This window comes from Monodon monoceros, unplaced genomic scaffold, assembly GCF_005190385.1.
Source record: "Monodon monoceros isolate NGI ecotype Baffin Bay Population unplaced genomic scaffold, NGI_Narwhal_1 Super_Scaffold_18, whole genome shotgun sequence".
In the NCBI taxonomy this organism is placed as follows: domain Eukaryota; kingdom Metazoa; phylum Chordata; class Mammalia; order Artiodactyla; family Monodontidae; genus Monodon; species Monodon monoceros.
In genome coordinates this window covers 178,012,330-178,038,270 of record NW_021703774.1, presented here as the reverse complement: position 1 = coordinate 178,038,270, position 25,941 = coordinate 178,012,330, and the positions used below count along the sequence as shown (strand labels likewise).

General features: G+C 50.4%; 1 protein-coding gene across 1 annotated transcript in view; it reads left to right on the top strand.

Annotated features, from left to right (window-relative positions):
- The first annotated feature begins 7 nt into the window (after positions 1-7).
- AJAP1 (adherens junctions associated protein 1) overlaps positions 8-25,941 on the top strand; it is a 114,230-nt gene continuing 88,296 nt past the window's right edge. The window contains exon 1 of the mRNA XM_029230207.1: positions 8-178. Coding sequence (XP_029086040.1) covers positions 150-178 — 29 coding nt within the window. The 5' untranslated portion in view covers positions 8-149. The remainder of the gene's footprint in view (positions 179-25,941) is intronic.

Sequence of the window (25,941 nt, the reverse complement as noted above, 5' to 3'; positions counted from 1 at the left end):
GCGGCCGGCGGGCGGCGGGCGGCGGGCAGCGGGCGGCGGCGGACCGAGAGCCGGAGACCGGCGCCGCGGGACGGAAGCGAGCGGGCGCGGGCGCCGCGCAGATGGCCGGGGCGAGCGAGATCTGAGTCTCTGCTCCCCGAAACGTGACCATGTGGATTCAACAGCTTTTAGGACTCAGGTGAGCGACCCGGCCGGCGCCGGGGAGCGTGTGGGCGCGCGGGTGCGTGGGTACCGAGCCGGGCTGAAGCGGCGCTTTGCTCGGTGTTACGAATAAAGGGACCCCCTCTCCGCTCCCCGCGAACGGCCAGCCGGTGCCCCTGGAGCGGGGTCGGGGCTCCGGTCCGGAGCTCTGAGCCCCGTGGCCCCGCCGGGAGCGGCCGGCTCTCCCGGGCTCCGCGCGTCCGGGTCGGGGCAGGGGCGCCCCGTTCCAGTTTCCCGGGTTCTGGGGCCGGCCGGGCGCACCCGCGGCTCCCGGCGCCAGCAGCGCAGTGTGCTGGCCGGCCGCCCTGGCTCACCTCCTCCCCGGGGCCCAGGCGAGGCGCGGGCCGCTGGGCGCGGCGGGCCGTGGACCCAGGGCGGGGGCCGGCGCTGCCGGGGAAAGCCAGGGCTCCGGCCTCCCGGTGAGAGCTTGACAAGCGGAGTTGGAGCAAACCAAGGCCTGATAGCCACGCCGCCCGCCTTTCCCCTTCCTCGGGGCCCCGTGGCTGACTGAGCAGGGGCCTGCCGGGCTCCCAGCTGCCGATCCAGCTGTTTGCCGGTGACCTCCGGGCCCGACGGGCGCGCACAGCTGGCGGGCAGCTGGGGCGGGAGGCGCTGGGGCTCTGGGGGAGGGCGGGCGGGCACTCCCCGCGGGCACCCCACCCCCCGCAGGCAAACACCCCGGGAGCGCCCCGGGGGCTTGTCTGTGTCCGGACTCCAGGGCCGGCTGGAAGAAGGCGTTCGAGCTCGGAGCACCCGGTGGGGGTACCCAGGGTGACCCTTTTCGGCAAACTTTATCCGCCTGCCAGTGGTGTTCGGGTTTCAGCCCCTGCCTCGAGAGGTCTGGGACCCAGCAGGGCAGTTGTCCCCTTGGCGGGGCAGAATGCCTCCAAGCCATCGCCCTCCTGCCGGGGGGGCGCTCCGCGGAGCTGGTGCGTTTGGGTCCTGGATTGCATCCGAGACCTAGGAGGACGCAGGCGGAGGCAGGGAAAGCAAGAGTGCCGTTCTCGAGTTTGTCCACTGGGATGCACTGCGCTCCTGCGTTGGGGAGAAAGGGGCCGGCCTTCGCCGGAGCCGGTGCCTGAGCCGCCCCCATCGCCACCCGATAAAAGCTCGGGGGGAGCGAGCTGAAGGGAGAATCAAATGCGCGTCCTGATTTTGAGAAACTGGAAGCGGACGGAGCCCGCCAAGCGTTTCCTAGCTACCCTTGTTTTATGAGGCAATACCCCACTCCTGGGGTAAAGACTGTTTAAAACATCTAGTGAAAACTGTCAGATGTTATCATTGGCGTTTTTTCTGGAAAGGGGCATTCCTTGTCTTGGGGGCCGGGTCGTGTTCAGTGGGTTGGGCTTTAAAAGGTTAATCCTGAAGCGGATTGCGTTGGATATTGGCTCTGCCTGAATCGATGTCCTGTGTTCAGACTAGCTAAGGTGTAGGCTCAGCCGTTCTGGGATGCTCACTAAATAGAGCGAGGGCAGCTCTGCCCGGGTGACCCCTTCCAGGTGCCTTGCCATCTGCCTCCCGGGTCTCAGCCAGACCCCAGGGCCTTTGGAAAGATCAAAGGGGTCCCTGCTCTGTGGAGGAGGGGGGGTGCACCTTCAGCTCCCAGATGCCTCCTGAGCTGCTGTCTGGCACTACCTTCCTGATTGACTGCCGGCAAGTTATTTGAACTGACATCTTTTTTTATTACTAACTTGCTAGATTGAAAGATTAGTACATTCTGATAAAGAGAGAGGAGAGTAAATATCACAGAAAGAAACCTCTCTGCGCGTTCAAAATTCACTAAAACAGTTCCTCTAAAGCATCCCTGAATGAGATCTACTTGGGATTTTGCTTTAGGGAATAGTTCTGTTGGTGATTTTGAAGTTTGACCTTTTGGTTTTTTCCCTTCAGTGTTAGCACAATAGATTTTCTGTAAATGTGCCCCTGAGGACGGGCTGTCACCTCTCTGGAAGGCTGACAGGTGAGAGCTCTGTCATGTCTGCGAGCCATCCCCTGGCCAGGAGAAGGGGCCGTGCTTGGAGGGTCTGTGCTTTTGCGTCTCACCAGGCACAGGGTAACAGTCACTGAAAGCCAGGGATGGCTTGCTTGAGACCTGGTAATGTGCTTTTTCCTTGAACACAGCCCGTCACCTTTGCTCCCAAGCCCCTCCATGGCTCCCCACGTGAACACTGGGTGTCCTGCTGCCCGGTTTCGGGCCTGGTTAGGTCAGGCAAACACGGAACCTGGGGCCCAGGTGACAGAAGGCAGTTCTGGGCAGGACCTGAGGGCTCTCAGGTCTGACTTGTGAGGCAAAGTCTGGGCTTGGATTTTTGCTCCTGTGTTGGAAATGAGCTGTGTGTGGAGCCTTTTCTTCCAAGGAGGAGGAACAGATTGAGTCTTTTGGAGCTGTTTTTATGCCTTTTTGGTGGTCGTTGTAGCAAAGCTCCAAAAATACCGTCTGTCAGCTCAGATAAAGGTATCTCTTGAAGGTGGATCCTGAGCCTGGCCAGCTGCATCAGAGCTCGTTCTAGGAGCACCTTGGAGGGGATGCTTACTCAGCAAGCAGTGCAGATTTTGGAGTTTGGCTGTCTGCTTGTGAGTGGCCTCTGAGGCCACGGCCCTCCACGTCGCACCTTTGGGGCTTGGAGCGTGCAAGACACTTGCCTTGAGTATACTTGCCTTGAGGTGTCCTCAGGGGGGCAAAAGCTAGCTGGTGCCATGCTCCTCCTGGGCTGTGTCCCTTGCTGTCCCTCTGCCTGTTCTTCCAGCCTAAGGTTCTGTCGCCCCTTCTGTTCTGAAGGCCCTGGGTGTGCCTGGGGGGTGGGTCTATAGCAACATAACGTGACTCTCTTCCTTCACTGGGCACTACACAGTTCCCCGGGCCTCTGCCGGCCACGGGGTACCACGTTCAGGCCTCGGTGAACAGTCCCAGTGGATTGGCTGTCCCCGTCCCCACCTGTAAAGTCCTCCAGCAGCTGGGGCTGTGCATCCAGGCTTTAGAGGATGGAGTCAGAGGCTCTGTGCACAGACGTTGCCCTCCTCGTCAGTCCTGACTCGTGCCCACTTCCAGCTGCTGGTACCAAATTGATTGCCACTGGAATCCCTTGAGTGTCAGTGGCCGTGATACTCATCCGGGACAATATTGCTGGAATAAATCACCATTTTAGGAGGCAACTCACATCCTTCCTGCCACATGGGTACAGCCCCTTCCCCTCACACGCACCCCCACCCAGGGGATCCGCTGTCCAAGCAGGGGAGGGGGCAGTGGCCTCCTTCCAGTCTGTCCCTTCGGTTGATTTCTTTTCATCTGCTTCCTTTTCTTCTGTGCATCAAAGACGGCACAGAAGTGGGAAGCAGGGCGAGGTGACAGCTCCACAGCTCCCTGAGATGCTGCCTCCTGGTCCCTGGAGAGGGAGCAGTTTGCTTCCCCACCACATCCTGCATCCTCCTAGATGGGGTCCCTCAGATGGCAGTGGGAGAGGTGGAATCCCGTCCCGCCCTTATGGTCTCCAGCCCACTGACCCAGGCACCGTCAAGGTGTTTGGCAGGTGTGGGCTGGTGGTGCTTCCTCAGTCCTTCATTTCCCCGGCTGTTTTGTAGGAAAACCACAGGGTGCCCAGAGCACGGTGGGTCAGAGCTGCACCCTGGGTCACGATGAAGTGGGTGAACACGAAACCCCGACCCGGCCGGCCAGCGCTGAGCCTCCCAGAGCCCCTGGGCTCCTGCCTGGGGTTATGTAAGAGTCATCTGCTTTCCATACGTAGTTGCCAAGTTTTCTTCAAAGGGCTACAACTCAGTAGAGACCAAATTGATGTAGAGATTAGCTTGGAAAGCCAAATATATCCTTGATCTAGATTTTCATGTTTGAAGTCTGGCTCGAGAGGGTTTCTCCTGCCCGATGCCAATCAGACAGGAGGGGAAGGCAGGAGGAGGGCTCGCTGCAGCTGGAGTAGACAGACCCCGCTGCCCCCTGACTCTCTCTCTCTCCGAGACCCCCTGGAATTCTAAGGAGCCAGTGAGTCAGAAGGCTGCCCAGTGGGGAGTGGCGGTTACATACCTTGGATTAACTCTCAGTTCATAGAAAGTCAGAGGCTGAGGTCCACCCATGTCCGAGCTCTGGGGGCCCTTGGGTCCTGGTTACAGAAAAGCGTGCAGGACTCACCCCTACTGCTGCTGGTGGGCAGAGGCGGGAGCAGGGGCTAGCCACCGAATTGCCTCCCAGCAGCCTCTGGAGCAGCTGAGTTAATTGGATGCCCCAGCAGGTGCAAGTGGCTAGGTGGTGAGTGATGCTTCTCTCTTTGGAAAGGGCCCTGTGGATGGTGAGAGGTCAGAAACCCACCATTCATCTGTGGGGAATTTCATAGTTGGCAAATATCTCCAACGTGACCCAAAGAGAGGCCGGAGTGGAGGGCGGTGGGAATGGTGGCATCCATCCCGTCCTGTCGGCCCCAGCCCACTGACCTGGGTACCACCAGGGTGTCGTGTATTGGCAAAGAATAGGGTCCTGCTGCAGCACCAAGGGGGCTGGGGGAGGAGGGGCTGGGGCGTGTATTTGCATTTCCATCCCATGCGTGCACTTTGCAAGAGGCTGTCACTTTCTTTCTTTCTCCCCTCCCACCCAAGAAAAGGTGGGTGGCAGCCGTGCGGGGTCCATCTGTGCTTCAGCCTTCCCAGTCCACCATTCACTTGCTGGTTCTGTCCACTCACTGGGGCTTCTGCCATTCGGTGCACTTTCTCTCGGGTGGCCAGCCAAGGAGGGCTGGCGTGTAGAGCTCGCTGCATCTGCTCTCCCACCGTTTTCAGCCCTGAATGGACAGCAACCTGGACCGTGTGGCCAGTAAGCCCTCCCTGCCTGCCCTCCCCAAGGAGTTGGTGTTTAGGCCTGTGTTTCACCTCAGGGTCTTCAGCTGGCAGTGGTGCACCTGTGCTCAGGCTCCCTCGTTGGCAGTAGGGAGGATCTGTGGACTGTGGGCTCGTGAGGGCAGGGACTATCTCATCCTTCATCACCTCTTGAGAAGAGTGCTGCTGCTTAGTCGATGCTCAGGAGCTGTCTGTGAATGAGTCAATTTGCTGCCTGGCACAGTGCCCTTGCTTTACAAGTCTTGCCCTTGTGGTTACTCATCCCTGACTACAAACTGAGACTCAGGAAAGGAATGCCCAGCCGGGGCTGGCCTTAGGTTGAGACTCTGTCCTGCCCCCAATAAATATAGAACTTCTTTAACCTCACTTACTGGTGCTCACAATTCCACCATTAGAGGTTCATTCATTTGGCTTGAGATTTAGTCACAAGTGGAATGTACACGAAAAACTGTCCCACTGAGCACTTTCAGTTATTACCAGTTCCGTAGGAGTGAGCGCATCTACTTTGTAACTTTCTGTGAGGAAAGGTGGGTGTAGAAGGGAAGAGAACTTGAAGGCAGGTGGCACAGGTCCAGCAGTGGGATGGAGGAACTAAGGTATCACCAAGGGAGGACCAGGAGACACGGGGGTGCAGATCAGGGGCAAAAGGCAAACTTATTGTCCTTAGAGTGGGCTGAGGTCTCCACTCCCCGTCGGCTTTCTTGGGGAACTGGGACAGTTTACGTACCTACTAGGGACTAACTAGGGGCAGGGATAGTTCACCTGAAAGAGAAGGTTCTGGTCAGTATGAGTCCAGGTGGGCAGGTGGAGTATGTTGAGGAAAGTTAGTGACACATACACACCTTGACATGTCTGCTCCTGTCTTAAATGTGAGCTATGGAATTTGCACTGTAGTTGGATAAAATATGCATGCTTTTTAAAAAAATTTGAGGTTTGACTTTCATAAACATTATATTAGTTTCAGGTGAACAACATAATGAGTCCATACTTGCACACATATGAAATGAGCAGCACAGGAAATCTAGTTAACATCCATCACTACACATAGTTACAGATTTCTTTCCTTAAGATAAGAACTTTTTGGGGGGAGAGAGGGATAAATTAGGAGTTTGGGATTAACAGATACACACTACTATATATAAAATAGATAATCAACAAAGACCTACTATATAGCACAGGGAAGTAAGTATACTCAGCATTTTGTAATAACTTATAAGGGAAAAAGATCTGAAAAGGAATGAAATCTATATCTGTATATCTATATCTGAATCACTTTGCTGTACACCTGAAACTAGCAAGACATTGTAAATCAACTATACTTCAATTAAAAAAATAATTAAAAAGAAGAACTTTTGAGTTCTACTCAACAACTTTCAAATATGCCATGTAGCAACAGATTGGTGGTTGCCAGGGGTAGGGGTAGGGGTAGGGGTGGGGGTGAGGGGTGTGAAATGGGTGAAGGGGTCAAAGGTACAAATTCCAATAATAAAATAAATCAGTCCTGGGAAGGACTGATTTATTTACTGGATGTCATGTACTGGATGTCATGTACAGCATGATGACTATAGTCCAGAAAACATGTCTGCTGTAACTGTCTGTAAAACGTAGAGAAATGCCCTGATCTCTGCGTTCACTCATATCACTCATTTAGTTTATTCCTCAGTTCCTGAGCACCCAGGGCTGCCTGACCCTGAGCAGATGCCGTGCAGACCAGGAAATGAGTGGGTTTCTGCCCCTAAAGACCCCTCACTCCAATAATGGAGGGGGAAATAAGTGTAGGGGTAAAAATACTCTTATCGGAGTAGAGATTAGCACTGTTCAGTAGAAATACTATACGGGCCACATTGGTATTTTGAAAATTTCCAGTAGCCACATTAAAAGAAGAAAAAAAAAAAAAACAGGTGAAATCAACTTGAATGACATATTTAATTTTTCCAATATATGCAAAATATCATTTCAAGGTGTAGTCAATCTAAAACTGTACTAATGAGGATTCATTTTATGTTCTTATGCTGCTCTAAGTCTTGGAAATCAGGAGTGTGGTTTATTTTCACAGCACATCTCCTGCTGAACTAGTCACTTTTAGTGGCTCAGTGGACCCGTGGGTAAGAAGCTGTCATATTGGACGTTTTCCTATGGAAATTCAGAAGTGAGAAAAGTAAATGTTTAGAGACCACCACCTCCCCAGCCAGTGTGTGAGATTGGCACCATTGCTCCATTAGGAAGAGCTCCGAGGAGGGCCAGTCTGGCTAGCAGCCCTCCTAATCCAACAGTGGGTCTTTGCTGATGACAGCTCTGTGCCAGGTCAGTGCCAGGGCCAGAGGTAGAACAGTGAGCTGGGGGGAGGGCAGTGGCTGCTGCCGTCAGGGGCCCTCGGTCTGGAGAGGGAGCTGGGCTGTGCAAGCAGGTCCTTCATACCAGCCGGGGTCCCATACTGTAATGAAACGCTTTTGAAGAACCGAAGAGGGCATTTGTAACAGAGGTGTCACAGGCCGGGGTCCGTTGATGGAGAGGAAAGACCAGTGGAAGGGCTTGCTGAACTCAGAAGCCGTGTCACCTGTCAGAAAGGAGAGCTGACCTCCTGGAGGGATGTTTCCGAAATGTGCCCCAGAGCCAGCAACTGGAATGAACACACCCTGGGGTGACAGACATCTTGGTGGCCCCTCCTAGCTCCAGCAGCGCACATTCACTGGACCTGACCTGAGGGGGGCGGCCTCCATCCTCTCTCCTGCCCCCCCGCCCCCCCCCCCAGCATCTGTTACCAATGCTGAGAGTCCGTGACACCTTGGGCCCATGGGAGGAGGAGAGACGGTGAATCACCAAGGCCTGATTTCAATGAAGACCTTTAGGAACTTTGTAGAAGTAGGTATGTGTGTGTATGTGTGTGTGTGTGTGTGTGTGTGTGTGGTGTGGGTGGAGTGGGTGTGTCTTTGGGGAGTTTAGGGGCCAGTGGGCATCAAAGCACTTATTATCAGGAGCTCCAAATCCAGGTGAAGAGATCAGGTTTTAAACAAAACTCCTGTAGGAGGGAACTTGCTATGTTCACCAGACTGAGGGTCTAGATGAGGAAGCCTGGAACACACCACATTAGGACCTGGCTTCTGACAAATGTGCAGAGAGGAAGCTTATTCCAACGGGGCTGGTGGGCTGCCTACCAGTGCTGCACGGATGTGACAGGGCTCTTGAAGGGACTTGGAGGGAGCGCCCTTGCATTGACCAGCCCACGCTGTGCCTTCAGAAAACACTGATGGGGCACTTACTAAGTGCAAGGCCTCAACACTGGGCACGGCTTCCTGGCAGTGGGGCATGATTTGTGAAGAGAGTGTACTTTGCTGAGGTGCCCTGAGTGGTCATCCTTTCCTTCACAATACAAATAAAGAATTTGTATTGTGGGACAATTCCACAATTTGGGAGCTTTGTCTAAATTAAATTGTAAGCTCTCTGAGCTCTGAGAAAGCTCCCATTTTGATCTCATCTAAATCTCTTTGAATGCACAGATAGAGTTAAGCAGGGCACACGTTCATTGTAAGATCCCTAAATTCAATCTTAGGGAACTTCGGGGCAACTGAATTGCAGATCAAATGCCTTCTTTTGACCAAATCCAATGGTGCAGCTTCTTCAAATGGACATAATGCTTTGTCAGCTGTTGAGAAGATTCTAGCAAAAGAAGGGTGAAGAAGGACTAATCACCAGTGTCTCCAGGAGTGGGATCTCAGGAGTTCAGTAGTGATTGATGGGCCACAGTATACCAGGGCCCTGCATGGAATTTTCATGCTATTTCATGGAATCCCTGGTCCTTAAAAAAGAATGCTTAGGTTGGAGGAAGGGAAGATCTCAGTGGAGAAGTTCTGGCAGCAGGAAAGTGCTATTAAAGAACAAACAAACAAAAAAACCCAAAAACTAACATTCTCAATTCTATGGACCAATATGGTTTGTGAAAATAGACCAAGAAAATCCTTAACAAAATATTAACAAATATGCAAATTCAGCAATATATAAAAAGAAGTGTATACCATGGCAAAGTGGGGTTCATTCCATGGATGCAAGGATGGTTCAATATTTGGAAATCAATCAGTGCAACCTATCATAAGAAAAGGCTAAAAAAGAAATATGATCATATGTGTTTGATAAATTCTACACCTATCTATGATAAGAACTCCTAGAAAAAAGCAATAGAGGAGCACTTCCTCAACTTGATAAAAAACATCTATAAAAAGCTGCCACTGACTTCATACTTAATGTTGAGAAACTGGACAGTTTTCCCCTGAGACCAGGAACAAGATAAGGATGTCCACTCTCACCACTATTATTCAACATAATGTTGGAAATTCTAGCCAGTGTGATACAGGAAGAAAAGGAAATAAAAGACATACAGAAAGGAAGAAATGAAACTTTTCCTATTTGCAGAGGATATCATTGTCTACATAAACATCTCACGTGATCTGTTAACAAACCTCCTAAAATTAATAAGTGAATTCAGCAAGGTTGCAGGATACAAGATAAATGTACAAAAATGGATTGTATTTCTATCTATTAGTAGTTAACACATGGACACTGAAATGAAAGAATGCAATACCATTTACAATTGCTCAAAAAATGAAATATCTCAGTGTAAATCTAACGAAACTTATGCTGACAACTTGTATGTTGAGAACTACACAATGCTGATGGAAGAAATCAAAGAAAGTCTAAATAAATGGAGAGACATACCATGTTCGTGGATGGGAAGACTCAACATGGTATGAATGTCACTTCTTCTCAGATTGATATAGAGGTTTAACACAATTCTTATCAAAATCCCAGCAAAATATTTGCACATATAATTCTAAAAATTTTATGTAAACATAAAGGAAGTAGAATAACTGAAACAGTTTTGAAAATGAATAATAAAATGAGAGGGGTCCATCTATCTGATTGTAAGACATTATACAGCTACCATTATCGAGACTGTGTAGTATCAATGAAGGGGTAGATATACAGATAAATGAAGCAGAATAGAGAATCCAGTGATAGACTCCCACAGATACGCACAGTTGATTTTTGACAAAGGTGCAAATTTAGTGGAGGAAAGATAGCATTTTCAACAAATGGTACTGGAACAAAAAGACATTCAGAGCCAAAAAAAAAAAAAAATCCTCACCTTATACAAAATTAACCCATAATGGGTCACACAATTAAATGTAAAATGTGATTATAAAACTTGAAGGAAAAAAAAGAGAAAACCTGAAGGATATGGGGCTACACAAATAGTTCTTAGACTTGACTCCAAAAGCACAATCCATAAAAGGAAAAACTGATAAATTCGACATCATCGAAATTTTAAAATCGGCTCTCTGTGAAAGACTTTTATGAGGATGAAAAGACAAGCTTCAGGGAAGGAGGAGGAGAGGATATCTGCAAACCACATATTTGTCAAAGAACTAGTATCCAAAATACATGAAGACCTTTCAAAACTCACAGTAAAAAAAATGGAACAGTCTAATTAGAAACAAGTAAAGCCATGATGGGGTGTTGCACCAAAGAGGGTATTTAGACGGTAGAAAAAGCATGTGGAAAGATGTTCAACATCACTGGCCATTAGACAAATGCAATTGAAACCATAATGAGACATTACTATTCATCTACCAGAATGGTTAAAATTAGAAATATTGACACCAAATCCTGGCGAGAAAGTGGAGAAACTGGATCCCTCATACACTGCTGGTGGGAAGGTAAAATGTTACAGCCACTCCGGAAAGCACTTTGGTAATTTCTTATTAAACATGCAGCTGCCATACAGTTGAGCATTTCACTTTTGGGCATTTATGCCAGAGAAATGAAGAATTCTGTTTACACAAAAACTTGTAGGTGAATGTTTATAGCAGCTTTCCTTTTTTTTTTTTTTTTTTTTTTTTTTGCGGTACTCGGGCCTCTCACTATTGTGGCCTCTCCCGTTGCAGAGCACAGGCTCCGGACGCGCAGGCTTAGCGGCCATGGCTCATGGGCCCAGCCGCTCCGCGGCATGTGGGATCTTCCCGGAGAAGGGCACGAACCCGTGTCCCCTGCATCGGCAGGCAGACTCTCAACCACTGCACCACCAGGGAAGCCCCTATAGCAGCTTTCTTTATAAATAAAGTCTCAAATTGGAAACACCCTCAGGTGCCCTTAAGGGAGGTCAATGGCTAAACACATCATGGTACCTTCACACCACGGAATAGTATTCAGCAATAAAAATGAGGAAACTATTGGTACATGCAACAGCTTGCATGAACCTCCAGAGAATTAGGCTGAGTGAAAAAAAGCCAACCTCAAGGATTACATGCTATTTGATGATTCCATAGCATTCTTGAAATGGCAACATTATAGAAATGGAGAACACGGTCCTAGCTGTCAGGAGTTAGAGAGAGAGTGAGATATAGAAGGGAAGAGAATAGCTATAACAGGACAACCTCAGGGACCCTTGTGGTGATGGGAAGCTTTCTGTCTTGACTGCATCCCTGTCAGTATCTTGCTTATAACATTGTACTGTGATGTTGTAAGCCGTTACCACTAGGGGAACTGAGTAAGGGTGCACAGGATTTCTCTGTGTTATGTCTTGTAGCACTTATGAACCTATAATTAACTCAAAATAAAAAGTTTCATTAAACTAGTATTCTCTACCTCACTGTCAAAGGTTAGCATCTGATTGTGTGTGTGTGTTCCCTCTTTAGGCACCATGTATTTGGATTTAATGACAGTCATAGGTGATGTGGAAATGGGGAAAGGGGTAAAAAAATTACCAGATTTGCTCTTTTGATTCTGCCACACTTTTCAGCGTGCAGAATGCAGCAGCATATGAACGTGTGGTGTTGCTAATGTGATGAGATCCTTTACCAGTGACAGTAATGAATGACCTGGTGCATAATTATTGGATAAGAAGAGCTGTCCGGATCCTTACATAAATCAGGTCAGCTCTGAAAATAGTGCAGTCTTTTTGGGGACAGCCCCACTTTCCTGCCCTGGCACATAGGGTGGCATCAAGACCATGCTTTAAGGAAACACAAGAACAGTTGGTTTCTTGTTTCCAGATCAGTAAGACAAGAGCCTCAAGTTTGTGAAGGCACAGTGTTCATTTGTGTCTTTGCTGTTTTCACTTCATTTGGTCTTTATGATAAAAGAACTGGAGTGTGTGTGTGTGTGTGTGTGTACGCACATATGCGCTTTATTAATGCTTGTGGAATGAAGTTGGGTAATGCAGTGGGAAACTCTATGTCAGGTTTGACTGTGAGCCTCTGAGATCCCATGAACCAGACCTGTTACTTCTCTTTTTCTGTCCTTTTCTGTTCAGCTAGGAGGCACTGAAACACAGTAGTTCCAGACCTTTCCATAACCTGGCTTTGCACTAAGTGACCCAGCCAATCTATACCACTTCAGTCTGTCCTCAGGATCCACATGACGACTCTGCAAAGCAGGTGTTGCTGCTCTCATTTTACAAAGGAGGAAACTGAAGCTCAGAGAGGTTAAGTGATTTGCCCAAGGTTACACAGCTGGCTAGTGTGGGAGCTGAGATTTGAATCCAAGTTTCATGGATTCCAGGGTCCATGCATGCTCTTCCCACTGTCCCCTATGGCTCCCATGTTTTATATAAAATCTCCTTCTCACTCCCCTGATTAAGTCACACATTGCCCTTCTGAGAGAAACAAAATAAGATTTAAACTAAACAAAACATAAAGCCGAGAAGGACCCAGATGCTGTGATGTCAGGTCAGCACTTTGTGGATCTAGCCCCGACTCTGACATTACAAGTCCCTCAGGCACCCACAATTTTAGGTAAAAGTTTTGTAGTCTAAGTAAGAGATGATTTTGCAGCAAAGAATTCATAAAATGTCATTGATGAAAACATACCTGTGCCACAGATACAGTTATTCAATCTATTTACTAATTAAAAATAAATATGTCACCAAATCCAAGGAAGCCTCTCTTGAAAGCTCTTGTGAAATTAAACTGGGAATTAATGAATGACCACACTGAGAAAGCTGGGTTTAACATAACTTAGAAGTCTGGATAAAAAGGATTGCCCACCACCGCGTGCGTGCCTGCGTGTGTTTATTGAGGTATAATTTACATATCATAACATTCACCCATTTTAAGTATACAATTCAACTTCTAGTAAACTTACTGTGTGTGCAACCATCATTGCAGTCATCTTAGAACATGCCCATCCCCACCACCCAGTAAGATCCCTTGTACTCTTCACAGTTAATCCCATTCCTACCCCCAGCCTCAAGCAACCCCTCATCTGACTTTTGGCTCTATAGATTTGCCTGTTCTGAGCATTTCCTCTAAACAAAACCAGACTTTTTTTGTCTGGGTTTCTTCACTTAGCATAGTGTTCTTGAGGTCTGTCTACGTTGTGGGCTTCTTTATTTCTGAGTAGCATTCCATTTTTTGGACATACCGCACTTCGTTTATCCATTCATGTCTTGATGGGCATTTGGCTTGTTGCGACTTTGTGGCTGATACAAATAACACTGCTGTGAACATTGTTTCCATTTCTTTCTCCACCCCATGTACTTTGTAGCCATCCATGTAAATGCTTTGGCAGGGGTGGGGGTCAGAGAAGCCCTTGGTGTGTTATTCATTTAGTGGAAATGCACAAGCCAGGTATCCGGGATTCCACCTCTGGCTTTGGATTTGCTCCTTCCCTTCGCTCTGAAGAGAAGAGCTGACTACACATAAGCCATTGTTTATTTGTTCATTTTTCATGTGATGCACATTTACTGAGTGTCGATTGTGTCTCCCCAAGGTGCTGCATTTTGGCGAGATAAAGACCAGGACAAAGTTTTCCATTCTGCCTTGGTACAAAGCTACTGTGAAGGGGAACATTTTGACTCATTAGAGCAAGGGCTCCTAGCTGGCCTGGGGGTAGCTCCCATGGCTGGACGGAGGCAGCCTGTGGCCTGGGGGTGGAGGGGCGGGGGTTGGCAGGTGGTCCTGCAAAAAGCTTCCCCACCACAAAGCATCCTCCTGCACTCAGCCGGCATAGCTGAGGCAGCCTGACGGGGGCAGCTGTGCTTAGCTGGGATCCTGTGCTTTCTTCTAGTGGGGCAATGATGCCATTTTAGGGAAATCCACCCTCATGGACTGTCTTCCAACAACAGCTATCATTTCAGATGAAAGAGACAGTGCGGGTCCAGAGCTTTTGGGTTTGCTGTGTTGGCTGCAGAACCTCCGGACCACGCCCACCTACTGGGGGTGGGTTGCCAACGTCACCTCACACAGGTCAAGGATGGTCCTGGGAGTTAGCCGTGATTTTGGAGATGGAGCAGAGTGCGTCCGCACCTGATTCTCTTTCCTTAAACGAACCTCTTTGGGTGAAGCTCTGCTGGGCTCCCTTGTGGTCCCGTTCGAGCACCTGAATAACACAGCTTGCTTTGACAAGTCTCATCACTGTCCTCCTGGCCTGGCTGCACCCATGATCAAAAGTAAATGTTCTCCTGTGGATCCAATCCCCCAAACGGATGCAAAAACCCATCTTAGGCAAGGAATTACCCGGGGATGGCCGATGGGCTTCATCGGTGCGCAGCCACTATTTTACAAAACTGACTTTTCTAAATGAGAATCAGTGACTACGTAGGGTTATATCTTGCATACTTACAAGGAACCTCCAGAAACCATGGGACCAGACTGTGACAAAAGCCTCAGCCTCCAGGCCAGCTGAAGACCATGTTCTCATGCTTAGCAAGGAGCACATTGTGATGAGGGGGAAGGATCCACCCAGGAGTCTGTTTCCCTCACTCCTCCCACCCCCCTCTTTTTTGTAATGAGAGAATGCAGGACCGTACCCAGATGCTGAAAAAAGCTGTGCTTCCTGCCGAGGGACACGGTGGCTTTCAGAATGCAAGGATTCTTTAGGGAGCCAATTATGCAAAGACAAGAGTAAGCATGTTTATTTTTATGACACCACATTTCAAAATCCCAGAAAATGTTGGTGGAATGGCCCCATTAGGCGCCGGCCCCTAGTGCTGCGGTATCACACCGGGCGGGTATCGGGGGGTGCTGGCACGCCCTTGATGAAAGCCCCGCCCTGGGCTAATTTACTGCCCATTACTACCCTGTCCCCCGCTTCCTCCTTCCCTTAGCATTTTCAGGCTAATTTGAGTCTCTTCACAGAAGCCTGATGCTCTAGAAAACCTGAGGCTCAAGCTCATGCAGCTGGCATCCCTTTCCCAGGTTCTCGTCCCCAGGGTCATGGGGGAGATCAGGGCTGTGTTTTTGTTGCACCAGCCATTACGTGGCGCCCCGAGGGTGTGCTGCCCCAGGACGGCAGCTCAGGCTGGCTCCAGGCCTGACGGGGCCGAGGAAGAGTTTCTCCTGCAGCCTTCATTCAGCAGGAATGGTGGCCTGCCCCTGGTGCTGTGATGTGCTGGCCATGAAGACAAGGGACCCTCTCTGGCCCTGCAGGGACTTTTCATCAGGGCGGGAGCAGAGGTGCAGGTGGAATTGCAGGAGCCGAGAGGAAGAAGCAGGAGCTCCTGGGAAGACTTCCTGGAGGAGGTGGCACTTGGCCCCCATCTGGAAGGAGGAGGAGGGTGTGTCCAGACAGAGGGAGCAGGGTGGCTGCTGTTGCTCAAGGAGCACTTGTGGTGCACGTGCTTCACAGCCAGGGGCCTGGGGGGCACCTAAGGGTCAGTGACTTTGTGAGGATGGCCCCCCACCCCTAGGTGCCGGGAGTGGGCAGGGCCAGGTGACCAACGAACAGTGCCGAGTCAAGGTGGAAATTTCCAGTAGGAAAGGGAAGACTGGGGGATTGGTTCCTCCTCAAATAATGTCATTGTGGTCGCTGCTTCCTTTGCCCACATGTGGGTCCAAACCTGCGTAGCAGTAAAGATGAAGGCCCTCTTCTTAAAGTAGCTTAAGGAGAGAGCTGGGGTGTGTGTGTGTGTGTGTGTGTGTGTAGGTGTGTGGGTGGAGGTGTGTATCTGTGTGGGCTGTGTGTATGTGGGGGGTATGTATATAGGCGTGTGCGGGGGTCTGTGTGTTGTGGGGTGTGTGTGTGTCTGTCTATGATTGTGGGGTGTATGTTAGGTTTTGTGTGTCTTTGTGTGTCTCTGTGTGTAGGGGTGTGTACATGTAGGTGTGTGTGTGTTTTTGTATCTGGGTCTGTGTGGTGTGTATGTGTGTGTTGTGTAGGGGTGTCTATGTGGAGTTGTGTGTGTGTGTATCTGGGTCTGTGGGGTGTGTGTGGTACGTGTGTGTTGTGTAGGGGAGTGGGTGTAAGGCGTCAGTGGACGTGAAAATCCGCAATTAACAAATCTTTGCCCTTTTCATCCATCAGCTACCAAGCAGTTCAAACACTTTAATTGACAGAATCTCTCAACAGCCCTCCAAGGTCAGAAGACATCATTAGCTTTATTTCACGGATGGGTAAACTGAGGCAGAGCAAGGTTAAGCCGTTTTTCTAAGGTCTTGCAAAGTCAGCAAAGGAACTTGACCAGACTCCCGGGCAGCCAGCTGTCTAGCCCCAGTCCTGGGAGGGGGACACCGGAGAGAGCACAGCACATCCTTCTCTTGTTCTATGTGTTGTGCATGTCCTGAAGCCGGGAGCCCCCACCTGGGAGACGGGGTGCCTCCAGGGCTGATGTCCATGGCAGCTCCTAGAGGTGATGGGAAGGGTGGACTTCGAACCAGCCCCCTCCATAATCTCCTTCAGCCCCTCCCATCATTCTAAGACCCCTCTTGTGTAGGAATTCGAGTCCTACTGAGTCACACGCAGGTAGAATTTATGTCAGTGGCCACAGTGAATCTTTGGATTTCACAGGAGGGACCCAGATTCGGCCACCAGGAGGGTTCCAGACTCAGCCAACACTCCTTTTTTTTTTTTTTCAAATTGAGGTGAAATTCACATAACAAAATTAACTGTCTTAAAATGTACATTTCAGTGGCGTTTAGTACAAACACCGTATTGTGCAACCGTCACCACTAGCTAGTCCCAAACTATTTTCATCTTCCAAAGGGAAACTTGGTACCCATTAGCTGTCACTCCCCATTTCCCCTCCCTCATCCCCTGGCAACTACCAGTCTGCTTTCAGTCTCTATGGAATTGCCTATTCTGGACAGTTCATATAAATGAGATCATACAGTATGTGACCTTTGGTGTCTGGCTTCTCTCACTCATCCAAATGTAGCCTGAGTCAGTGCTTCATTCCTTTTTATGGCTGAATAATAGTCCATTGTATGGATGGACATTTTGTTTTCCATTCATTTATTGGCGGTGATTTGGGTTGTTTCACCTTTGGCTATTGTGAATAGTGCTGCTATGAACGTGAGCGTACAAGTGTCTGTTTCAAACCCTGTTTTCGATTCTTTGAGGTGTGTGCCTACATGTCAGCACTTCCCAAACATGAGTTTCATCCACACCTGCCTGGGTTGGAAATAGCTGCACCGCTTGTATGATCTTGGGCAGTTCCCATGGTCCCTCCAAGTTTCCTCATGTGAAGGATGGGGCTGTCACCCCATGTGGGGCTGGGAGAATGGTCACGGCGTGAAAAACACAGCCCAGCGCCTGGCTGCCCAGTGACAGAGCCGACCCCAACCCCTACCCCATCACAGAGCAGCCAGGTTTCCGCTTTGCCTGTGGTCCCAGTGCTGGAGCCCTGGGCACGGAGCAGCTGTTTCATCTTTACTCCTAACACATCCCTAAGGGCAGAGGCTCGGGTGAGAAGCAGCGCTTTTTGTAAGCTCTACACCAAAGAGGGATTATGAGCCATTTGGGGAGTGGATTAAAGCAGTTGCCCCTGGGATGAATCTTATTCTCGGTGGCTTTTGCTTTCCCCTCTTCCTGGACCTCAGAGCTGAGCCATGTGGTCTATTGAAAAACACCTGAGCCGACGTTTATCCTTTTAGTGAGATGCCAGCCTGGATCCCGCAGTTAGGTGGGACCTCTGTGACCCAGCCGTGGGCTGTGAACTTGGAGTTTCCCCGGTGATGAGCCTGCTTCTTGAGCCCGTTGCCTTTCCTTGAGAGCTGCATCTTGCTAGCAAAGAAGTGCGATGTCCACTCTGCTCTTGGCTCCTGGGACACTGCCACCCCTCTGGTCCAGTGCCCAGGTCCCTGATAAGCGACCCGGTGAAGGTCTCACCACCCAACCTCATCCATCTATGGTTTCCAGTCCTAAGAACCTGCTGGGCGACGTGTGAAGAAAAAGTGTGAATCAGGAACAATCCCAAATTAACTGGAACATGGTTTACCAGAATGTTCTTTTGCCCTCTCCCTTTCGGAGGAAGGGGAAAAGCAAACCACAGTCCACCATGTCAATAGGGGGATTTAAGTTTTAGGAAAACATCTTTTAAGTGATGTCCTGGCATGGAGATCATTTGAGAAAATGTCCTGAACCTTATTCATCATTCCTCCTCAGTGGAGGTGATGGTAATAGTAACACTTGCTGGTATTTTAGAGTTTGCATCACACATCCCATGCATCATTTCACTTGTTCACAGTCATGAATAAAGTTGGGTGCTTTCGCTCATTTTAAAGTGGAAGAAACTGAGGTCCAAAGCATAATGGTGATGATGATGTTGATACGAGGACGACAGCCTTCATAAAAAACAGCAATAGCAGGCAACTGTTACCAGGAGCTTACGATGTATCACGTAGCATGAATGCACCGTCTTTCTTAACACTCATGCCCGTTGGAGCGTCGGAACCTGGGTCTTCCCATCGAACAGGTGCGGGGCCGAGGGCTCAGGACAGGCCCGCCTTTCCCCATCACAGCCCAGGAGGTGGAGGAGAAGGACCTCTCCCAGGCCCTGCAGTCCTTCTCCAAATGCCCTCCCGAGTCTGTGCTCACGTCATATCCCCGTTCATCCAAGGACGTTGGCATGATGACATGGAAACCTTGTTAGCCATGCTTCTAAATCTAAAAGGTATTGGCCCATTATTTTTCCTTTTGTAGATCTGCAGACAGAACAAAATTGAATCCGTGGGTAACCAGAAAATGTAATTAATGGGAACACAGAGTTTCACAGGGAAGCTGGTTAGAGCCTGCTTTCATTGTGATGGTCTAAGTGGGAACCTGCAGTGCAGACCTCCCACGTGCACGCAGGTGCTACAGCAAGGATGATACTTTTGGAAGTGAGCTCTCCAGAGCACTGTCCTTCCCCATTTGGTGGAGTCTTTCAGAACCCCTCAGCCACCATCCCTGGTTTCTGTGGCTTGAGGCTCTCTCAGCTGCTTGGGAATTGTTAGGACGTGTAATTTAAGCTAAGTACTGGCTGTCTCCCGGGTGTGGACCATGATGGGGGGTTGTCGTGGAGCCCATGTCTGTACTGGGTGGTGGGGGCAGTCGGGGTCACTCGGACCTTCCATGGATGGACCTTTTGTCTTCCAAATGTTACCAAGGCTACTGGACCCCAAATCACTGGAGCATGAACATTGAACACACACATTGAACAAAAATGAAACAGCCGAACCTCCAGGAGCCACAGGGCCACACGCAGTCAGATGTTCCAGTCTTGGGGGCTCTACAGGGATGGAAGACTGTTTCTGTAGGTGCTTTGCCCATATGGTGTTGGGATATAGTCTGTTTCTGTTTGGGACCCTGCACTGTGCTTCTGATGATGGTAAGCCTGAAAGTCTGGGAGCAGAATGTCTGGCAGAAACTCCTCAGATAGCCCCAAAGCAGCCATTTCCGGGGACCGGGACCCAGGGTAGAGGTGCTTCCATTGCAAATGCCAGCTCTCTCCAAGATCATTTCCAGGGAAGAGGCCATGTCTGTCTGGTGCATTATGGGATCCCCAGTGGTGTATGTCTCGGTGGGCGATGGGAGAGAATTGTGGCTCCCAAGCAGGTCCTGGTCTGTGACCATGATGCGATGCTTTGCCCTGAATATGCCACCTGAACACGAAGGGGACTTTGCAGAGGTAATTAAGGTCACTAATCAGTTGATCCTAAAATAGGGAGATTATCCTGGATTATCCAAGTGGCTCCAGTGTGACCACATATGCCCCTAAGTACTGAGACAGAAAGATGGAGAGATGCAGCAGGGGAGCAGGGAGATTCGAACCAGTAGAAGGGTGTGACGTGGTGTGGATATGGAGAAGGCCACCCATCAAGGAAACGGGGACCTCAGTCCTGTAACCATGGGGACTGGATTCTACTGGCTGCCTGAGTGACCTCAGAAGAGGACGCTTCCCCGGGGTCTTCAGAAGGAGACGCAGCTTGTCAGTGCCTTGATGTGAGCTGTGCAACTCTGAGCAGGGGACCAGCCACGCCACTCTGGACTCAGACCCACAGAACTGAGGTTCTGTGGTGTTTCAAGCTGCTAAGTTTGTAGTACAGGTGCAGTTTGTTACGCAGTGTAGCTGACTGATACAAATGACTTAGGTAATGAGGTGCCCTTGATGTCCAGTTTTCTTCCCCCTGCCCCACTCCTCCTGTCTGTCTTCTCCCCATCCCCTTCTTTCTTCCTTTCTCTCCTTCCCTCTCCTAAGGCTTTCTCAGAATTAGTGGTTCAGGAGAGGCTCCACTCCTGAGTCAGGAGCAGAGAATTTGGGGCTTTCATGGACTGCATTGAACTGCATTGCCCCCACATAGGGCAGCCAGATAAAATACAGGATGCCTAGTTATGTTTGAGTTTCAGACAAACAACAAATACGTTTTTGGTATAAGTATGTCCCAAGTTTTACACAAGATATCCTTATACTAAGAGCTGTTGATCTTCTGAAATGCAAATGTAGCTGGGTATCCTGTATTTTCATTTGCTAAATCTGGGTGCCCTAGTCCTGGAGATTACAAACAGGCTGAGAGCTTGGGTTGCAGCTCAGGACAGTGGGCAGGGAGAGGGCACTGGAGAGAGGATTCGGTGAGAACCTTTGGGCTTTAGGAGCTATTATGTAGGTCAGGGGCCAGCAAACGACAGTCTGAGGGCCATATCCCACTGCTGCCTGATTTTATAAATAAAGTTTTATTGGCACATGACCACACCCACTCACCTGTGTATTGTCTGTGATTGCTTTTGTGCTGCAAAGAACAGGATTGAGTGGCTGTGCCAGAGACCCCTACCCAGCCCACAAGCCTTAATCACTTGCTCTCTGGGCTTTTCCAGAAACAGTTTGCTGATCCCTGCTGTGAGGTCAGAGGTCAGAGGGAAAGCAGAGGAGCTGGCAGTGGAGTGAAGGACTGAAGTCAGACACAAGGGCGTACTTTCTGACCAGAAGGGCAGCTGGCCGGGGCTTTGCACACAGTGGGCAGAAGCTCTTGGGCACTGGTCTGGAGCTCAGGTTTGAGGAGAAGATTGCAGAGCCCCAGTTCTGACTGCACAGGGGACAGGGTGGAGTAAGCAGGCTACACCCTCCTCTGCCTCCCATCTCCATATTTCGGGGTCTCTGGCAGAAAGTTCTGTGCAAACAAAAGCCTCCTTTCATCTGCATGTGCCTATTTCTGTCTCGTTGCCTACTTCTGCTCTTCCTTCTTGACATTCAGCGTTTTCAAACACAGATTCTGCACAGGGCGTGAATCATGTTGCCATGTGGCCATGGAGACGTTGTCTGGGGTGCTGGCTCCAGCATCTCCTGCAGGCTGGAGAACGCTCTCCCTTCCCCATGAGTCCCAGATGTCAGAGCGTCAGGACAGGAGGGAGGGGGCGGGACCCAGAGCTCATACTGTGCCCTCCTCTCCAGCCACCGTCCCTCTCCTGAGCCCCTCAGGAGCCAGTGATGGGAGCATGCTTATGCAGAGTCAGAGGGTGCTATCCCCAGGATCACTGTCACTTCCTACATGGGGTCTGGTGTTTGGGGGCCCCAGGACCACTCCCACTTACAACACCAACTGAAGCATTTGGGGGTCCTCAGTACCAACCTCAGGTTCAGTAATTTGCTAGAGGCTCTCCCAGAACTCAGAAAAGCTCTTATACTCACAGTTAAGGTTTATTACAGGGAAAGGATGCAGATTAAAATCAGCCACGGGAAGAGATGCATGGGTGGAGTGCAGGAAGGAACCAAACACAGACTCCCAGCTGTCCCTTCCCCGTGAGTCAGGACATCTCACTTTCCCGGTGACAGTGTGTGACAGTGCACGTGGAGTGTTGTCCCCCAGGGAAGCTCACCTGAGTCTTGGTGTCCAGTGTTTTCTCTGGGGCTCGGTCACATACACCTGGTTGACTGCCCACGTGGCTGACCTCAGCCTCCAGTCCCTTGGGAGGTCAAGCAGATACTGTGAGCCCCAACCTCCCCCCACCCCCCAAATCAGACTGTTAGACTGTTTGGTGGCCAAGCCCCCAGGAAAACACAGACACTCCTATCAGGCAGGACATTCCCAGGGCCTGGACCCACCTCCCAGTGGCCATAGGCAAAGGGCAGACCTCTTTGGTCATGGTTAAATCCTTTACTACACAGTGTGCCTTACACCGGGGTCTGAGGGTCCCACATAATCCAACTGTGGACAGTGGTGTAGCCAAAGCCAGTTAAATGTTGCCCTGAAGGCCTTCTGGGCAGAATAACAGATGGAGAGTGGTTTCTCCTTGAATCAGCAGGACGTCCTGGGGTGTCCAGTGAAGTTGCTGCAAGAAACAGCATCAAAGCTGCCTCGTTTCCTGCAGGGACGCAGACACTTGCACTGGAGAGGAAGCTTGTGTCCTTGCCCAGGGACAGCAGCCCTGTCGGTCACTCGCTGCTCCCCCTCCGCCTCCGTAGCCTTAGGATGCTCAGCCTCTTTCAGGAGAGGACCCTTTGCCGCTTGGTTCTCCTGCTGCAGAGATCAGCGGGCACCGTGTGTTTGCCTCGTTTCATTTTGGTGCCTGTGTATTAGTCACACTCCTCCAATTCCCTCATCTCCTATGCACTTGCTCGTGGTTTTTCTTTTTTTTTCTTCTTCTTTTTTTTTTTTTTTAAACTAGTTCCAAAAAAAGATGATTTGTGTGAAGGGAGTGAAAATTGAGTTTATTTACGACAAATTCAAACTTTGGCAAAGAATTCCAGAAGAGGCTACTGGCTCCCGAGATGGGTCTTGTTGCGTCACCGTCGTATGTGAAGTTTCCGGTCCAGCTGGCTGGTGAGACTGACCCTCGCTTCTGTCCTCCTGGGGTCCCTGAGGTCAGCTTCTGCACCAGCCCTTCTCAGAGACAGTAAAGGGACCCTGTGAAGTCCGCCTTCAAATAATACACACATCAGAAGGAAGAAGGAAGGCAGTTTCTTGGGAACTGCAGCCCAGAGACTCCCTGGACATTGATCTGGGGGTGGGACAGATGGGCCGAGGGAGGGAGACTGGGGATCGTTGGGTCCCCTGTGCGTCTGTCATCGGGTTTCAGGGATGACACAGCCCTCAAACAGGCCTTGTCTTCCAGTGTCTCGCCAAGGGCCAGGCACCACAAAAAGGGCAACGTGAGGATTTTAGCCTCTAGATGCCAATGGGGGTATTGCGTTATTGAATTTGCTAAGAGTAGGTAATATAGATGCAGTGGTGTTGGCTCCAGAAGTTAAAAAAAAAAAAAAAAAAAAAACACTGGGCAAAACTGCCCCTGTGAGCTGCTTTCTGCTGGGTATGAGGAGGAGGTCAGGCCTTTGCCCAGCCCTGGGGGTTGGGGCTCGATTTTGATGGGGGAGGGAGGGAGGTGGTAAAAGTCTCCACCTGCAGAAGCACCAGCTCACTTTTGTTTTCTTGACTCATCCTGGCTTCTTGGGACCGACCGCTATGCCCTCCCAGCCCCGCCCACCTGTCCCGGACCTTCGTGGAGAAAACGATGTCAGGCTCCACCTGCAAAGAGGCAGCCCTGCTGGTGGTCTTGCCCACACTCGGGGGGCAGATCAGAAGGTGACTGCAGAGACCCTGACCCATGCCCACCACCCTCCTTCCTGTTCCATCACAGAGATGACCAGGCTGAGCCTGTCCCACCCAAAACCATGGAGAGAACTTTCCAGAAGTAGAAGCGACCATCTGGAGGGTCCCAATACCCAGCGTTTGCTTTGGCTTGTTTGTTCTCACCCCCAGACCTCTGTCCCGACATATGTCCCTGGCCGTCCGTGTCCAAGCCCACCCCCCAAGACCCCATCCCACAGTTCCGTGTTTGTAGGATATTGGGGACCACCTAACGTGGCCTCGTTGACCCTCTGGTTCCTTCTACTGGGACAGACGCTCCAGGAGAGCAGAGCTCTGTCAGTCTCACCCCTGCTGCGTCCCAGCCCCCAGCACAGGCCTGGCGCATCCTCACCGGGTGTCTGCACAGGGTTGGTTGACCCAGTCGTGGACGGGTGAGTGATAGATGGACTGAACACATGGGCACATTGGAGCAGTTTGTTCATCTAGGAGGAGGGAAGGCTTGGGAGAGTCAGGAGGGGACCTGTGCTGCGTGAGCTGAGGTTCCCAGTCAGCAGGGCTGTTTAGGAGCATGTGTGGACCCTGTGACTGGACGGAAACGTGGGCAGGAGTCCCAGGGTGGCTGAGATTAGTTCAAGGTAAACAATGACGTCATTGTTGCAGGAGGTGTCCAGTGATACAATCACCCGCTCATGGAGAGAATGAGCTCCCCGCTAGAAGAGGCGTGTAAGCCCGGGCTGAGTGGCAGGTGGCAGGGATGGTGCAGAGGGGAGACCCCAGTAGACAGTCGGGGTGGGCTGTGATCTCAGGCGCGTTCTAGCTTGTTGGGTTCCCAAAGGCTGAGGCCTCTGACCTCACGCCCCTGCTTCCCCTAATAGAGAGGCTGCCTGGTGTGCAGCCCCTGTCGGGCCTGCTGCTGAGATTAATTGCTTTTATTTGTAGTAAGTGAGCTGTTCAAATAGAGGAGGGTCTCCACGGGAGATGGTCAGTGGCTTTTCTCTTCTATTCCCAGAGGGGATGGGAAGAGGATGGGAAGAGAGGGTGGGGTCCCAGAGGGGGTGGGGACCCCACCCTCTCCTGACCCACTCTGCTTTGCCAAGTGGAGGACAGAGAGGGGATTAAGAAGGGAAAGAAGGATTAAAAAGGGAAAAAAACCCCAAAAACCTAACATCTGAAACCAAAGCTGGCCTGCAGTGGGCGTGAAGCTGTGGCTTGCAGGAGAAACTCTTTTCAAGTCGGTTGGCAGAGATTCACATGGGGTGGAAGAGACTGGCCTCATAAGGAACCAGCTAATGTTCCCAATGAAAACGACATGAAAAAAGAAAATGTATGTTTGAGTACATGTTCGGGTCATTAAGAGCCAATAGTAAATATACCCATCCCATAAATGATGAAAATGAACCACTTTTTTCCCTCTGTTCATGGTGGTCCTTGGAGCTAACTACTGGTTCAAATCAGAATGCCAATTCACTAATTTTAAGAAGAAATATTAGAGAATTCCCTGGCTGTCTAGTGGTTAGGACTCTAAGCTTTCAGTGCCAGAGCCCTGGGTTTGATCCCTGGTCAGGGAACTAAGATCCCTCAAGCCGTGCTGCATGGCCAAATATAAGATATAAATGTGGCGTGTGGTGCTTCTGTTGTTCTCGTGAATAGTGGGTTTTCTTCCTGTGGGGGCTTGGTGAGTGTGGGTCAGTGCAGGGAACCAGTAAGTGTTGGCTTCAGCAGCCCCCAGTGGGACCGACTGGAGCATCTCCTGCAACATGTAAAGGGATGACCCTTTCTTAAGCACTAGGGGCCACATCAAATCCTCCCTTAAGAATCTCCCCTGTGACCTCCAATTCATGGGATTTTTGCAGGTTCAGTTGAGGAGGAGTGTGTATTTGTGAATCACATAGAAAGGTGCCTGGAACAGAAAGTGTGTGTATCACTCACATCAGTGAATCTGGTCCAGCTTTGTGCACTGCAGGGCCCGGCCTGTTTCTAAAGATGAGCAGTGTTTGTATTAGTTATCCATGACTGCATAACAAAGCACCACAAACTCAGTGGCTTAAAACAATTCATATGTATGATTTCCCACTTTCTGTGGGTCTGGAGCCTGGCCTGGCTTAGCTGGGCTCTGGGCAAGACTGTCGTC